The sequence below is a fragment of the Anas acuta genome, chromosome 1 (assembly GCF_963932015.1).
Source record: "Anas acuta chromosome 1, bAnaAcu1.1, whole genome shotgun sequence".
NCBI lineage: Eukaryota > Metazoa > Chordata > Aves > Anseriformes > Anatidae > Anas > Anas acuta.
In genome coordinates this window covers 28,047,572-28,065,183 of record NC_088979.1, presented here as the reverse complement: position 1 = coordinate 28,065,183, position 17,612 = coordinate 28,047,572, and the positions used below count along the sequence as shown (strand labels likewise).

At 39.8% G+C, this 17,612-nt stretch overlaps 1 protein-coding gene across 5 annotated transcripts in view; it reads left to right on the top strand.

Annotated features, from left to right (window-relative positions):
• The window catches only part of RNASEH2B (ribonuclease H2 subunit B), a 42,704-nt gene extending 31,653 nt beyond the window's left edge, over positions 1-11,051 (top strand). For 2 of the 5 annotated variants that reach the window (XM_068674160.1, XM_068674152.1), the window contains exons 10-11: positions 8,842-8,957; positions 10,210-11,051. In XM_068674160.1, the coding sequence (XP_068530261.1) occupies positions 8,842-8,957; positions 10,210-10,390 (297 nt within the window). In that variant the 3' untranslated portion in view covers positions 10,391-11,051. Of the gene's footprint in view, positions 1-4,021; positions 4,229-6,174; positions 6,880-8,841; positions 8,958-10,209 lie in introns of those variants that run through there. The other 3 variants (XM_068674165.1, XM_068674175.1, XM_068674169.1) reach the window with 3 other exon arrangements.
• Positions 11,052-17,612: the final 6,561 nt, after the last annotated feature.

Genomic DNA, 17,612 nt, shown 5'->3' with positions numbered 1-17,612 from the left:
GTTTTGTGCTAACATTATCATTGTTTGTTTTAATTGAAATGGCTCTTTTCCCTCCCTAACATAAGTTCTCTCAGCGTGTAAAGGGAAAATATATATCCTTCTGTTTTCATTTTGTGAAGCCAAACTTGCTTGTGGAAGATGGGTTCTCCATTCTGTTATCATTGTGGGAACATTTCTTTGCACCTGTTCCAAGATGAACTCAATTGTCTGAAAACAGGTGACCAGGATCAGATATAATTTTTCATGGTAGCATCTTTACCAATACAATGTGATGGCATTAGCCCTTCTGGTCTTAACTAGAAGGGATTAACTTTAACTTTATCTCATAACTTTAACTTTTAACTCTTAACTTTATCTCATTATATTAAGATATCCCATTTGCCTCTCTTACTGGGTGATGTAGCTGATAGTCATGCAGTGAACAGTTAAGACACACAGGTCTTTTTTTCTACACTACACTGAAATTCATGCAGGATGTTGCTGTATACACGACCATACACTTCTGTACATTTCATCTGTTTATAATGTTTCCAGTCTTGAAGGCTCTTCTGCTTTTCCTTCACAGTGTTACAAGCTCTTTAGGTATTCATAATGCTACACAGTGGTCTACATTCACTGAACGTTAGCATGCTGTTATCTTTAATTAACAATTAACGAACATTTTGAATAGGTATTGTTCATGGCACTCCACTTGTGATATTCATCCATCCCTATGCCATCCCTTTCTGCATTACTTGCCTTTGTTTCCCTTTCACACAGTTTCTTACATACGTTAAAATTCTTATGCAATCTTCATCTTTCATTTCCGTTGCTTAAGTGACACCACATCAAATCCTCTGGCAATCCCTTACATTTTCTGTCACCATAAACTGTATTATCTTTGTGGAAAAAAAGAAGTCAGTAGGTATTGCCTACATTTAGTTCTCATTTACTCCATGTCTTTAATTATTCTTCCTTCTTTCACACACCCACAGCTTCCATTCTGCTGAAGCCTACTCTAACTTTTTCTTCCTCCTCACAAATAGATGGGTGTTTTGCTACTCTGTGGCAATGTGGTCCCTATCTAGTAGAATGGTTGCCAGGTTTTGCTCCTGGACTTGTGATTTTCTGAGGCAGTCTCCCAACAGTGTCAGCATATTGAGTTTTACTTCTATTTTGAACAGAGTGATTTCTTTTCTCTTCATCTGAATTTAACCTTGAATTTAACCTCTTCATCTTCACTGAAAACAATTTATTGAGGCAAAGGATTTATTCCATTTTAGAGCTAGACCTAGATTAGCTTTAATATCTATTCATTTGTAGCAGCCTTGCTTTTTAGATTCCATTTTTGCTTCTGTGGCTAAACAACCTTCTACTATTTGTTTTAATTTCCTTTCCAAGGTCTAACTCAGCTTGACTTTTTGGCAGCTCTCCCTTTATCCCTGTATTACCTGACGCCTAAAACAAATATCTTTTCTTTATGCTTTTTTTGCCCTGTTCATTTTAGATTTTTGCTTACTACTACTATCTTTTTACTTGAGGGGGATGGAAAATGTGTGCATCTGTGTGAGTGTATGGGGGGGAGTATTCATCTAGTTCAGTTTGAGAAGCTCTTTCCTTCAAAATTCTTCACTTTGTTAAGGTAAGAGATCCAAACTTATGTATTTCATCTTTTTCTTTTGCATTCCAAGAGTCTTCCCCTCACGCATCAAGCCCTTTGCTTTGGCTTTTGAAAAGAAGGCAAACAGTTTGCAAAGTTTGCCCCTGTGGGATCAAGAGCCTCACTTCTGATTTTCCTTTTCATTTAATTTAAACTGAGGCACCCTGTGTCTACTGAAACTAGGTTACTTACTACAATGACCTTTCCTGCAAAGTCCCCGCTACTTACCGAAACACAGTCTAAAATAACCTCATTTCTGGCCGGTTCAGTGACTGTTTTGTTAAGCCGTATGTCAGCTAGCACATGCAGGAATAATTGGGCCCTACTGTTATTAATAGCATTTGTTCTCCAATGTATATCCATGGATATAAGTTATTTCCATGTGGTTGGACAGTTGTTCTGGCTGCACAGTTACTTGGCCCTTTGATTCTGTTAAGAATTATCTTTATGTATTGTAAGAAATATTAAACACACATCAGGAGCCAACTGATATTCATTAGCTGTATAAGCATGTTACAACAACTATATTAAACTACATGTGATGTACATTACATATTCTGTATGAATAGCTTTTATACTATTGGGATAGTTCTGAGGCTCTATTTTTAAAAATAGTTTTATTTCAGCAGTTGGGTTACAGAGGAAACGAGGCTTAGAACCGTTCAGTTGCTGGGCAGTGAAATCTTACTGAGTATACCATTAATCTTCAGAGCACTGACCAAGGTGTGCATGATGTGTCTGAGTTTAAGTCTTTGCAGCTTGGGTGCTTAAATCTCTCCTTTATCTCACACCCTCAGAGGAGCAAGGCAGACTTGTACACTAAATTCTGGAGTCTCCTTTAGACCATACTTACTCACTTTGTAATTTCTTACTTGCTTTGCATTGAGGTTTCTCTTTATGAGGACAAGGTATATCGACAGACACAGTATTTGATTTTTGCAAATAAGGGTCTAATATATATTTCCTCATATAGCAAAGTAATTACATGTTTAGAAATTGTGTTAAATTCTGAAGGGAGGAGAGATTTAGGAACATCAATGCTTGACAGAAAAGCTATGACAGATTCTCTCATGTAGTATCAAGTAGACTGGGTGCAGTCTGGACGTCGTGGTTTAATGATTAAATCAAAAATATGTTATCTGTATTAATTGTAAGCCGTTGATCTTGTGTTGTAATCATTATACTGTCCAGTTCGTCAGCATAGGCAAGTCTGGCCATGGGCAGACGATAACAGCTTACAAAGGATATGTAGGCTCTGCTACAACTGAACAGCAAATGCTTTGCCGAAATGCAAACATTTTATTGTAAGTTTTAAAAACTTGTTTATCAGATTCCAAAAAGAGGAGAATAGTCATTATTCGTTACATTGTCATTTGAAAATGTAATCACAGCTCAGTAAACAGCCTCCCAGAGAGACTGATCCAGATCCCATTGAAATCAGAAGAGAAGGCTGCTGTTGGATCTGGTTCTAAGAGCTGAGAAATCTAAGCTGCAGACCTGGCTTCTGTGCCAGAAAGGAGGGGGGAGGGAGGGAGATCACAAGCACCATAAACAAAATGAATAAAACAGGATCTTAAAATGGTACGGTACCATCCAAGTTGCTTGCAAAATCACTCTCTTTGGCACAAGACCTGGGAAGGCCACAGCTTAGATTTCACAGGATATTAAGGACAGGGTAGTAATATCAGATATATAATAATAATAAAAATACAGTGTTGTAAAATACCATATACTTTTTTTCCCTTTTGGAAGCATACCAGAAAGTTTTCACCTTTAAACTAAACACATGCTCACAGTTTATGGAAAGAAATATTCATTCTTACAGCCTGATCATGTGAAGTGCTGAGGACTCTTAACTCCCATTATTTCTGAGTTTAGAAAGCACCCAGCACAAGCACAGTCAAGCTTCTCAACGTACTGTTGGATTCAAGTGCTGAAGCAGCCAGCAGAGCTATGTCAGTGTTTCATCGTGGCCAAACTGTAGAAACTAATCACTTCTAGAGGTTGTGCACGAACAGATAACAGACCTGATGACGATCCACTCGTGCTGGCAGATAGCAGTAACGCTGGAGTTGCTGGTACTTCACAGTTCCATGAGTCTGTGGGGAACAGTGTCTGGGTTCCCTGGCTGCTAGACAATTAACTTCCAACAGCTGCTCCATAAAGGTTCTCTAAATATTTAGACTCCGACACCACAGACACAATCATGGAAATTAAAAACTGGATTAAAGTGATTCCTGTAAAGTCATTCTTCAGAAAGGCTAGGGAGAAGGAAATGCTTCCTACGGCATTGAATGATCTCTTCTGAATACTTCAGGGATGGTATATAATCATGTGTAAAGAAGACAATTACAAAACGAAACCTTTCCACTGTTACTGCAGATTCCTCTGTTCATTGCCAGTCCTGTTTTGGTGCTATGGTTACTTTATAAAGCCAGAGCTTTAAACTTCCATGTGTGTACACATAAAAGTGGTTGACAGAGAAACTTCATCACTCTAACATTTCAGAAAAGGAAATTATCAGATGTCCCTGTGGAAGCAGAAGAAGACTATACTAAGTTTAACAGCAGCAATCTGAAAAACAAAAAGGTAAGCCAGCCTTGCACTCATGCATGTTTTGTTAAAGCATAGATTAAAACTTAACATTAGCACAGAGTCCCTTTTACTCTCCTCCAAAACACACAAGAAGGGGGGGGGGAGCCAAATGGCAGATCTCTGCAGTTGTATCATCGTGAACTTTCAGGTTTAATTTGATTTTGATGGTCTTCATGTCCCGTTCTGAACTCTTCTAAACCGTTACTGTTTGACTGTATTTTATTGGTGAACACGCCAGTGAACCTTGCAGACTTTGACACATTAAGATTCTCAGATAATGTTTGCAAAGCTCTTTGAGAGCTTCAGATGAGAAATCCTACGCCTGAATGATAGCAACCTGATAACTTTTGGTTATCTGAAAAAGAAACAATGATGGCAACATGCACTTAAATTCCAAGTGCTGCTGAGACAGGCTGTATTTTTACCTAGACATATTGCTTGTGCGCTTATTTATGTCAATTTAATACAGTTAAATCAACACTGAGCTTGCTGACTGCCAGCTCCAACACAAGTTTGGAGGCCAATTCAAATCTGAGTCCAGTGGTGCTTGCCACTGTACCGTTCCTAGGAGAGCAGCAGAGATGTGAAAAATAGATTGTCTGTGTGTGCCAAGCTTGTGAGGCTTGCACTGGGTTGTTTCTCTGAGCATTGAAAGAAAATGAATCTTTCTGCAGTCCATTGGGAACTAAAAAGGCCCTCTGTTCTGGTCTTTGACCTTCAGACTAATGCTGACTACTCTTTATCCTTTTGCAAAGAGAAGCAGCTGGTGACAGATAGATTCCTTCTTTCCCTAGCACCCCCCAGAATTGTTCGTATCTGGGACACACACTTGTTTTGAACTTAGAGGATTGCCCCCTAAGTGGAGGTAATAAATAGTGTAAAATCTGCATGTTTTCCCCTCTCTCTATTATGTACACATAGGTTTTGAACTGAGCATAAAGATAGAAACAGACCGAGGAGAGATAATTCCTTTTAATGCTAAATATGATTTACTTCTAAAATAACGAAGCACATTGATGAGAGAATCTGGGAAAGAAAAGATAGCTCTTGGACTCCGTACAGTATACTACTCTTTTTTTTTTTTTTAATAACTTTGGCAGTGTTTTTGTTTGTACAGTAACACAGACAGTCATACTGCAGTTGCATATCTCCATCCTGTCCGCAGCCTTCTAGCTGATCCCAAGTAGTGTAATTGTGAAGTCCTGTAGACTGAGAAATATCATAAAGAAAGGTCAACGCAAAGTTTTCTTAATAGGTAAACCAGCTAGAGATTTAAAACATAACATTTTAAAATGTAAGAAAGAAAAGAGGTCAGCTCTATAAAACGTGGCTCATAAAGTGTGTTTTAGGTGTAAAAGTCTGGGAAGTTGTCCCAGTGGCCTCAAAGTGCTTTGCAAATGTTGGTCACCTTCTTCATTCTTAGTTCTTCCATCTCTTTTCCCTTTATTTCACTGCACATAGAGACTTTGATAATAAATCAGTGTGAATTATTCATCATCTGTAATGCAAGGCTGTAATTCAGCCTGCTGACAGCATAATCATGAGATTGAGTTGGAGGGTACAGTATGCATCTGTTATATTGCATGCATTATTCCTCTTAATGTACACTCAGGGATTATCCCAAAGTAAACGTTTGAGTTGGGATATCTCATTCTGCAGAAGGCAAAGATGTTTCACCTCCTTGTCTTTGTAATTGATTCTCTGTCTTTGTCTGAGGTTAAGCAATTTATGACAAGTATTTTTCTGATTGAATAATCTCAAATTTGTTTTGTAAGGTTTTTCCCCTACAATTTAAAGCCTGCATAAAATTATCTTTCCTGCTGTATACTAAAAAAGCGATTCAGCTTCTTGTTTGACTTCTGTATTTAGAAATTTGTAGCTTATACTTCCCTCCTACAAAAATACTTTTTAACTTGTTCTACCTCGCATTTCATTTACAGGCAAACAGCAAGATGACTGCAGCTCAGAAGGCTCTGGCCAAAGTTGATAAGAGTGGAATGAAATCCATTTCTTCTTTCTTTAGCTCCAAACCTAAAGCATCAAAATAAAGACTCGCTCTTGGAAAAGTTTTATACGGTGTTTATTTTTACATTAAGCTAAAAACGTCTCTTGGAGTTTTTTTGTTACGTATATATGCAGGGCATGTTCATGTTCACGGTGTAGTGCGATGAAGAAATCTGCAAGCTAGTGTGGGACAGAGTTGTTGTCTCAGTGGGGCAAGGTAGTACCATGGAGAAATTCCAGCCTGGAATTAGCACATAGCATGCAGCACAGCTGTATGTACTGCCTTGCCTTCTAGAGCAAGCTCAGTCAAGAACACAGCAGAGTTTTCTCCATTGCACTCCATTGTGGGCTGGAAACATGCCCTCTCCTGTGATAAGTTTTAAAGGAGAGGTTTTTTGTTCATTAGGAGCATTATTTTTTGAGACTCTCTGGAGGTTTTTACTCAATATGACACCAGAATAGGATGGCATCATCAGATTTTTATGTTGACCCAAATCTTAAGTGCTGAGATAAGCGCTGCAATTTATTGAGGCAAAGATATTGTGTCTATATTCAGATTTTGGTTGTTTTGAAGATGCTAGAAACAAATTGCAATAAATGTCAACATCCATGTGATGCAATAAAGTACTTTATGTAACAAATTTGTGCTTGTGGTGTTTGCTGTATGTTTCAAGAATTGGGTTAGGCTTCAGGATATTTCTTGTGGGCTTTTGGTATTTTCCTGTGTATAAATATTAATCCTTGAAGAATTACAACAGCATTTCAGGCTTAAATGATAAATCTCTTAACACATAGCAATATAGAATTATTTTCTGTTCAGTTCCAAGGTCAGTATGTCCTTACCAAAATAATTAGTGAAAGATTTATTTAAAGACAAAAGTGGGGGTTAAAAAAAAGTCTACGTGGAGCTGGATGTTTAATTCAAAAGCTTAACTCGGAGTGTCTTAGGTAAGGCTTAGCATTATGAAGACATGCACAAAGTTTGTCTATTGCTTAAAACATACAACTCACTCTTGGGTGTGTTCTTTCCCTATTAGAGAGTATTCCCATATATCCAGAGGTAAACAGCTATCTGCTGTATTGCAGTTTCCCTGATCACAGAATTGAGTTACTGGGATCAATTGTGTAGACCCAGCCAGTCCTGCACAATACTAACGTCTGATTTCCTCCAGGAGTTCTTGCACCAAGCCATTACTCTGGTTGAGCTACAATGTTTTAGAAAGGGAATCTTAAAATACATCATTCTTTGCTACTTAAGCTCAGTGGAGAACCCGCCTTGTATCCCTTGATACTGGGGACTTTCAGTGAAACTGGGAGTTGACTCATTTTTGGTAACTAGGCCATTGTTCCACTTCAAGCTGACTTGCTTTTTCTTTAAATCCTTTGAAGTGCTGTGGTGTCTGTTAGGTTAAAGAGCTCCGTGGCATTTTTTCCAAACAGAAATGAATGAAAAACCGTGCTGTGTCTTGTACGTTTTTTTGCAATCGCAGTTTTGGGGGGTCTGTATGCCTTTCAAAGCAGTGTTTTTTCAAAGTTCTATTTGTAAATGGAGAAGTCGGTACGGTTAGAATTCCAGATAAAGGAAAACACATGGAAATCTATGGAATTATCTCTGATTACAGAAGTACTTATTTCACAAATGTGGGTGCCTTCCCAATGAAACTGGACTGAGATGAGAACAAATACAGAGTCAATGCTTCCAGTTTTAAAAACATTTGTTGAAGTGGTTTATCCAGACCCAAAATTATGTTCCTTGGGAGAAATGCTTTTCAGACATTTTGCAGAATGAATAGTGTCTTCCTTATCTTTGGAAGTCAGTCCATAGTATTAGGGTTTGAATATGTGATTCAATGCAGACACTTTGTTGATTTTTCAGTGAGAATCATTCTCCCAAATCATTTGGTGTATTAATAAAATTCCATTAGTGATTGTAAACTTTCTAAAACAATATAAGAGGTAGAGAATGGTAGGGGACACAAAAAAAATGGGAATTGCTATGTAGGGCCATGGAGAAATTCCTGCTACACCACACTGCCTTGCAGTTCAGCTCTCTTGAGCAGAATTTCAGCAGTCCTGTCAATCGAGTTTCCTGTTCTGATATTAATTCTGAGACAAGATTAAAAAGTAATAGAAGGCGTCATGACAATTTTGATGTGCGCTGCCTTTGGGATTGCCATCTTGCTTTTTTTCCTACCTTACTTGTCTGGGCTATAAGTGAAGACCAGTGCTGTAGTAGCACTTACTGGCTTATCCAATAGGTTCTTGCTTTATCTAATAGGTTCTTCCTATGAGTTGGGAAGAATTAGCATCTGGTGAGCCCAGACAGAGGAATCGCAGTTGTAAACTAGAAGGGTTAGATTTTGAAAAGCACTCAAACTAACCCAGGAATTTCTTTGACAATCAAAGATGCCCTCCAAGTTCATATCAGTAGAAGAATCCTTTTGAAAAACACCAAAGTGCAGGATAATGTAATGTAATAAAATGAAAAAAAAAGAGTAAACAGGCACTTACTGTCATGTTAATGGAGAAGTTTTGTGCAATAAGCAATGTCTTAGGGAGTGTTGTGGTAAATGAGATTAAAGGAATTGTGTATCTATTAACAGAAAGACAATTCCAAGCACTGGAAGGTGTTGGGAAAGCAAGCAAGCAAGCTTGGGATGGACGTTTCAGTGGAAAACCAGGAGTGGGAGAGAGTTACAGTAGAAAGAGGAGCTGTGAGGTGGGACAGATGCATGTTTGTATCTCTTATTCTGAATGTTTTAATGTGCTACTTTCAGGTTTGGGGGTTTTAATAGTACAAAGGTTTTGTGAAATAAATTTTGGAATTTCATCTTTTCATTGACTGAACGGTTTGAGAACATTTCTTCAAAGAAAACAAACAAGCAAACAAACAAAACCCCTATTTGGCCAGAATTTAGGGCAGAAGGACAATCCTGATACAGATGGGAGGCTTTGTCATGGCTTCTGATTTGGGGTACCAATTTTTTTTTCTTTCTCTAGCCATGACTTTCACATCCGTCGCTGTGCATAAGGACTAGTCAGAGTTCTTCCTCTGTGCATGGATGCGTTGTGCTGTAGCATGTCACATCTCAGCCTCGGCTGTCAGCTACGCCGTAACTTACAACAACAGTAATTTTATTAGCAACTGTGTCTTTGGTTGAGCAGAAATTTGTGCATGACAAAAGAGCGCGAGTCATTTCCAAGAGCCATTACAGCTTTCACGTGACAACAAAAACTCTTTTTTCCCTTTAGGAAAGAATGAAATACATTTAGTAACTTTGAAACTTCCTTAACATGTAGCTGTAAGACGTTATGAAGAACATGTGGTGCCAAATACATAAAACAATATTTCCTACCACAACGAGGATTTAAATATAGTTACTATGACTAGCCAGCAGTAGCGCTAGGTCATTATGAAGTGCTGCTTTGCTATTTCTTGCTTGGTTAGCTTAGCATGAGACAATATGCCAGCGCCGTTACAGAAATATGGTCTTACTTTATTTCTTTTTCAGGATTAGCATGCTGTCTTTACATGCTCATGTAAATAACTGATGAGTTGTGATGCTTTTATAGTTGTTGTTTTCGGATTAAGCAGCTCTTAGAGTCCAACTCTTTTAAGACTTCACGTTGCAAACGGATTGACATCATTGAGCACGGAAAACTTCATACGGAAATACCAGCACTGACTTGAGGATATGTCAGGGTTGGACTTGCACATCATTTTCAGTCTTACATAGTAAAGTTAGTTCTATTTGTAGAAGTGACAATTGGTGATCCGATTTTTTTTCATTGGAAAAGGTGGCACAGTTGGCAGAATTTGCCTTCCGATCAGAAATTTAGAAGCGTTCAGTGATGCTTGCTTTCACGTGTTCAATTGCATCTGACTTTATGGTTTGTAGAGGGAAACTAAAAGCATGGGTGCTTATTTGAATAGATTAATGCTTACGCCTAGGGTTTTCTTTTCTTTTTAGATGCCTGCACAAAGACATCCAAAGAAGAAGTGAAAGGAGCATAAGGAGACTCGCTAATATTATTTTAACTTGCCATAATCTCGAAGCAGCTTTTAAAGGCTTTTTTTACGCACTTTCTGAAAATAAATGCTTGAAGTTAGACATGCCCTGTTCCAAGAAAAAGCAAATCTCAGCAGATTAACATTGTTAAATATGCGGTGTGTTAAACATACAGTGCTTCAAATTTTATAGCTTATACACTATTGGTCTATCGGGCCCTTCCAGGAAAGCACTTACGAGCATGCCTAATGTTAAGCACATGAGCAGTGTTCTTAAAGTCAGCAGTGTTGTTCGTGTGGGTAAGTGCTTTGCTGGACCAGCGCCTAAAGTCCTGTTAGGTGCTGAGCATCCTGATCCATATCCAGCAAAGCACTTACGTCCATGCTTATCTTGAAGTGGAAGAGCCGGTCTAGCTAATATTTGTGCATTAGTGTTTGCCATAAAAACCTCTCTTGGCACAGTGACTCACATGCTTAAAATTAAGCACCTGCCTAAGTATTTTGCAAGGTCAGACCAACAGCATCCTTGAGCAAATCTTAAATAATTACTTGATTTTGTATTAATTTCCCTTTTTGTAGTTGTTGGTCTGTTTTTTAACAGAGCATATGATTTTATTGGCTATAATTTCAAGCTTTAGAAGCTGCGTAGCAAAATGTTTCATACAATTTTCTCGTTTCTTTTTCAAATTCTATCCAAATACTTTTTTGGACTAAAAGTCCATTTGTTCAGACTTAGAATCATCTAAAATTAAAAAAAAAAAAAAGTTAACTTTTTCTTAGGACATATCCTTTTTTTTTTTTTTTTTTTTGTAAGAACCATTTCACTGAGTTTGATTTGACTGGGTTTGACCAACCCTGACCTATTATCCAGAAGATGTCACCTAGCTCTGGCTTGTGAGTGGTCTGACTCTTGAAGTAAAGTAAACTTCAATAAAAATGTTAAAGTTCACATAAAACATGGAGGAAATGGATGCTAATGAGATTCTTAACTGGTCTGTCAGCTTCACAGACTGATGTTTTTAACTTAAATAATGGTTTTGCAAACTACCAAACTTCAGCATGTAACTTTTTGTTACAGAATTTTTAAAGTGGTAATTCACAGGATTTTTAACATAATAAATGTGTATTTTTGTAAATTTTAACTATGAAGATGATTCACAGATACCTCGAATGGACAAAATGTTCTGTAAAATTTAAATGAAGCATTCTAGGTGAGAAATTAAAAGATGCTTTGCTTCCATACATTGCGCCTAACTTCAAGTCAAACAAGAACTTCCAGAAGTGTTTATTAGGACATTCCTGAAAATGAAATTCCAAGAGGAAGAGGCAATGGCATGTTCAACTTTCTTTTCAATTTAAATCAACTCTGTTTTGGTATATGAAAGATCCAAATGGTTAGCCATTTAGAAATCATGTATGATAGGAGATGTAATCCAAATACTTATTTTATAAATTTGCACTGAATACTTTGCTTCCTTTTCACTTGTCTAGTTAAGCAAAGTGCACTGTGCCTTTTCAAGGAAAAAATGTTTATTTTAACATAATTTTCTAAGCAGTACTGCAAGAATATTATATGGGTTCAAGATGAGATTTCTATTTTTCTAGCTTCTTATATTCAAAAAATACTTGGTGTATAAATAAGATTGTATATTTCAGTAAACAGTTGTTAATTTTTTATTTCAGATTTTATTTTTACTTCATGTGCAAGAAAAAAATAAATACCTTTGGAATAATTTGTTGATTGTTATTTCATTAATCTCAGAGAGAAATACAAAGAGAAATGCAGTGCCATCGGCCTACTAATTCCACTAGCCTCTGCAAGCTAGTCAGTAATTTTGAGTTGAAGGAAAAAAATGACTCCTGAGATAGACACAAATTTAAAGGTTCATTAAGAGAGATTCAGTGATGCTAATTGTTGAGGAGCTCACTGTACAGGTGCTCTAGTGAAAACCCATTGGTGTGTGCATACAGTTGCTGGCCCACGTACTTTGGCCATTTTGCTTTTAATGACTGTGGTGTAAAGCCTCTGAGATAAGGAGGGGATAAGGAGAGAAGAGGTGAAGAGAATGATGTGATATTCATGTCATTTTTAACATACTTCACATGCTTCGCTATCACACACATAGTATATAGGTGCTCTGTCACTGATCTACACGGATAGCCTTTACTTTTTGGGGGGGTTGGAAGGTGGGGAGGTTGGGTTGGTTGGTTTGGTGGTGTTTTTACTTTGTAGAAGGCAGTTAATCAGACACAAAGAAATAGCCATCCCTTTGCCAAAACATTGTTCTGGTATCACCATGATGCTGTGCTCCGACACGAGGCTGCAGGGCTGGTAGGAGTCTTACTGCCATTCCATTTGTGAAATCCAGAGAACAAGGGGAAAGCAAAGGTAGAGGGGGTTTTGTTTTTGTTTTGGGTTTGGGTTTGGTTTGTTGTGGGTTTTTTTTGGCAGTCAAGTATGTTTATCGGTACTAATAAGAGCAAAATAAGAAGAGTAATAGTAATAGGGCTTATACCATCTCATAAGCCCATCACTCACCAGTACTTTTCTGTAGAAACAATTTCTGTAGAAACAACCGGTGCTAAGAACGAAGCACTAGGGCAGCTTCTATTTAAACGTGAAGTAGCATTTACGGTGCTAAGTCCAATAAAACCAACTCGCAAAGCACTGCAAAGACTGAAGAGCTGTCATAGCTCAAGTGTCTAAGCCTAGCTGCCTTGTTGCCTCTGTGTGCACAACTCTTCTGTCTCAGCGCCTGTCACATTGCAAATGGCCCTGTTTTTTCCTAAAAATGTGTTTTTTGATTTAGTAGGAGTAAAAAATAAATAGCTGATAGATTTGTTGATCTTTCTAGTTGGTCCTATGTCAGAGAAACCGAGCAGAATGGTTACTGAGGTTGGTAGCTAGTGACAGCTGAACCTTCTTCGGAGTAAGCCATTGATGACTCTTTTCCACCTCATTTTTACAACCTGGAAGTTAGTACTCTGCACAGCCTGGTTGTTATTAATGGACAGCATCCTGAAAAGGTGATTTTTTTGTATTCCAGGAAGAATCATCTACTGAAACAGTGGCTTTTTCTCTTGTGTGATAAGATGAGTCTATACGGGTGTGGGCTCACACACAACATTTGTAGGTGGCTGTCTTCAGTGTCACTGCAGCGTCTTCAAGAATTGGAGGCAATCCTGTGTTTGAGGAATTGAACTGAGCCTCCAGGCTGGACAGGATAGGTCAGGCTTTGAAAATCCATTTGTTTTTACATAAAGTATTGTTTCTCTCTTGTCATTTTATAAATCTACAATAAGCATAGTTTTTAACCTGTTCTGTTGGGAGGGGAAACCTCCCCTCTCCACCCTACATATTTTCTCCTGAGGTGTTACCATCTGGTTTTCTCTTACAGCCCACCTAAACGGTTGTTGAAATCGTACCCTATTACCTCCTTCCTGCCCCACAATCCACTCTGCTGTGGTTGTAAGGGCAAAATTTCTTTGTCACCATTTTGTAATCCGTTCCCCCATACCCAAAACGTTCCCATCTGTCCACAAGGAAGCACTGAGAAAGTGGACTAAGCTATCAGCTCAGCTCGCAGGCAGCCAAGGTAGGCAAGTTGATCCGGACCCCCTTTTCCAGATGTACTCTCGTGACTGATATTAAGGAGTTTTAGCCCCTTAATTTCCAGTTATTTTTTTCTCAGCTGTTAACTGCCCCCCACCCCTCTGTGACTTATTGTGTGAGGCACGCTCAGCCTTTCAGTGTGAATTAAAACAGCACCCAACAGCCAAAGGGTCGTAGCTGTTTAAGCTGTTAAGGCTCAGCTGAAAGAGTATATCCAAGCATACCCTTCAGCTCTCTGTCCCTCGGCCTTCGATCTATAAACTGTGAATTACGTCTCCCTGCCTCATCACGGCGAGCTGTGACAGTTACTAGCTCACAGGATTACGTTTAAATAAAAATATATTTAAAGCTGAATCCAGTGAACTCAACCTGAACTTTTTTTCAACTCCCATATGCCTACTGCAAGGAAGAATCCCTCTCTGGAGGATGTAACTACGTGGAGACACCGATTTTGGGAAAAGCAAGGTGAGATTACCGCTTGGTTTATAACGCCACGCAAGACAGACAAGAGTAGCTGTGCCCTGACCTGGGCTCCCAAATCTTGATGGACAGAAGTTTTTTCTCTGCATCCAGGTCATGAGGTGTTGGTTGAGGCTGGGCTCTAAGGAATAGAAGCTTTGAGTAGGATTTAATACTGCCATTTGTTCCCACAAAGAAAAGCCCCTACAGTCTTTGCGCTGCTTGGTATGGCTTTGCCTTTAGGAAGCACAAATTGAACTTCTGGCCTCCCTGGAGTATGGGTAGAGCATAAACCCAGAAAAAAAAAAAAAAATAAAAAATGTTTGTAGGGTTGTAGCAAGACGATTGCTCCCGAGATAACTGACAGGTTAACAGGGCAATCTATAGGGTCTGTGACAAGACAAGGAGAGATTTCCCATGCACATTTCTCCCAGGCAGGACAGGACTTTAATTTTTGCATGTCCTCCACACCCAGAACAGATACAACACATGCTCTGCTCCTGCTCTAAGTAGACAGAGCAGTGGCAGACCTGGAGTGCGACCGAAATGAGAAAATAAGCCTGAATGTGGTGGGGAAATGGGTAATGGATGTGCTGCCCCAGAGCTGCCCTGAGTGTGCTGTGCCCTTCTTCTCCAGCAGGTTGGTTGGAGATGGTAGCACTGGCAGAGAGGAGGCGTGCAAGGAGGATTGCCTGCTGTGGTTTTTGTTTTCAGGCCAAGTTGCCCTTGTGTTCATCCATGTGGCTCAAAGAGACTGAGGTTTCCCCTTCAGGGCTACTGCTTAGTGACCAGCAGTGTAAGCCAAATGCAGTCCTACAGGGATCAGAGTATTTCTGCAGGAAACAAAGTGGGGAGAAAGGGCTCACGATGGCAAGTAAAGGAACAGAGGTAGGAAGGGCAGAGGGGGAAGAGAGAGAGTGCCTGGACAGCACAGGAAAGCAAAGACGGCCATGGTTCAACACCTTTCCAACCTCTCATTTTGTCTGGGAGTTGAGCAGTGAATACCCTTCTTTATCTGTGCCAATGGTATGTGAAAACCACTAGGTAGAAGGCAACTCATTAGGATGGACATGCTACTCCACGGCAAGAAGAAAACGTTACTGAACCATTTTAAGGAAAACCAGCACAGAAATGAGTTTGCCGATAGCACTTACAAGGATCAGACCGATTATTTTTACAATGTCCTACTTGGCTTTGAAGATCCCTGAGAGATATCTGTCCCAGAGGATGTGCAGAGCACCTGCAAGCAGTGACATTCTCAGATGTCCATGTCCATGTCCATGTGTCCACTCATTGTCCATATTTTTGACTCTGCCAAAGTTTAATGACACAAATCCTATCAAACAGAACGGGAGTTGTGTAGCTAAATTCTGTCCTGGGGTTCAGAGGTTGAATGAACAGCGTGTGTTAACATCTTTATGTTTATGGGTTGGCAGAGCCATTGTGCTCACAGTACCTGGTCTCCATGAGACAAGGGGAAAGGCCTGGGGAGGTGCAGGTAGGTCAACACCTGGTTACACACCTGGTGTCAACAGGAACCAGCAGTTTGGACCATGGGACCCGCTGCGAGGGCTGAGGGCTGCTAAGGAGAGATCTCTTCCAACAGTCTGACCAATTTGGTGAGGAGAGCCAAACTAGGAAGAACGGGAGGGAGGGGACAAAGACGACACAGTGAGGTAGCAGTGTAAAAGAGTTAAAGAAAAAAAATATGGCAGGGTTTGGGGTAAAAGAAAGACTTCAGAAGTAATAAAGGAAGGCAAAAGGACAAAAAAAAAAAAAAAAAGAAAAAAAAAAAGGATGGATATGTGGTTAAGGGAAGAGCATTGGACATTATTTGCACTGATTTTAGCGAGGTTTTTGGTATAGTTTCTCACAGTTTTCTTGTACCCAGCTTGGGACATTATAGTCTGGATGGGTGATCAACCAAATGAGTAGAAGTTTGGTTGGACAGCCAGGCTTGGAAGGTCATGGTTACTGATCAAGCCCTACCTGGACGCCTATGATGTGGTATTGCAGGGCTATCCTGGGACCTCTCCTGTTTAACAGATGGAGAAGGTGGAAGAATGTGCTCTCATCAAATGTGTAGCTGACACCAACAGGGAAGCCAGTCAATATACTCAAGGGCAGGGCTGCCATTCAGAGGGACTGAGACAGACTGGAGGAAAGGGCCAACGGGAACCTTGTGAAAGTCAACAATGACAAAGCCAAATCCTGCACCTGGGAAGGAAGAAGCCCCCCAGTACATCTAGGAAAGTGGTCATCCCACTGTGATCAATGTGCGGTCATCCCACTGTGATCAATATATGCTAGATCACATCTGGATGCTGCATCTGGCTTTGGGCTCCTGGTACAAGAGCAATATTGAGAAACTGGAGGGAGTTCAGGGGAGGCCACTGAGATGGTTGGGGGCTGCAGCACCTTGTCCTCTGAGTAGAGGTTAAGAGAGCTGGTCTTTTTCAGCCTGAAGAAGAGAAATCTTCATGCAGAGCCAGCAGCAAACCCCTAGAGCCTACAGGAAGGTCATCAAGATGGAGCCAAGCTCTTCACAGCAGTACAGAATAAGAGAAAGCACACAAGGAACAAGATTGCTTCTGACCACAAATAAAGAAAAGCTTTTCTTCTTTTTAAGACAGCCCAGCAGTGTGGCAGTAAAGAAGTTGTGCTGTCTCTGTTACTGTAGGTTTCAGGACATGAATGAAGGGAGCCCTGAACAACCTGGTCTGATCTCATATCTGACCCTGCTTTGAGCAGGAGGTTGGATAGAGACCTCCTGAGGTCCCTTCAATGTGAATTATCTGACTGACCTATGCAGGACCTAGACGAATTCCCTTATAGTGTAGACCACCATTCTTAAGAGAACAAGTAATATCCAACCTTGATTTGTACATCCAGACCTTGACAAGCTGTTGTTATTCTTAAGTATTTTCCCAGTAAGAAGTATGTACTTTATTATTATCCTAAGTTGTGCTTTGCCTTCTGGCCAATGGATTTCTTCCTCCTCTGTTTGTGGGATGGAGAACATAACTGCCCTCTGTTCCCCGAGTTGTCACAATTCAGCTTTTTTCAGGGATGCTGAATAGAGTGGAGTCTTTTACCATAAAACTTACTTTTTCTGTTCTCTCAGCTCAGGTATCAGTTCTTCAAAATTCAGATCCAACTTGGCGTTCTTCAATTCTGCATCCATGGATCACAACCTCCCTTTTGATCACAACGTTGCACACAGAGTGGGTGGTCCACCAATAGTACTCTGGGCCCCTAACATGCATTTTTGTCAGATTCATTGCTTCCTGGGA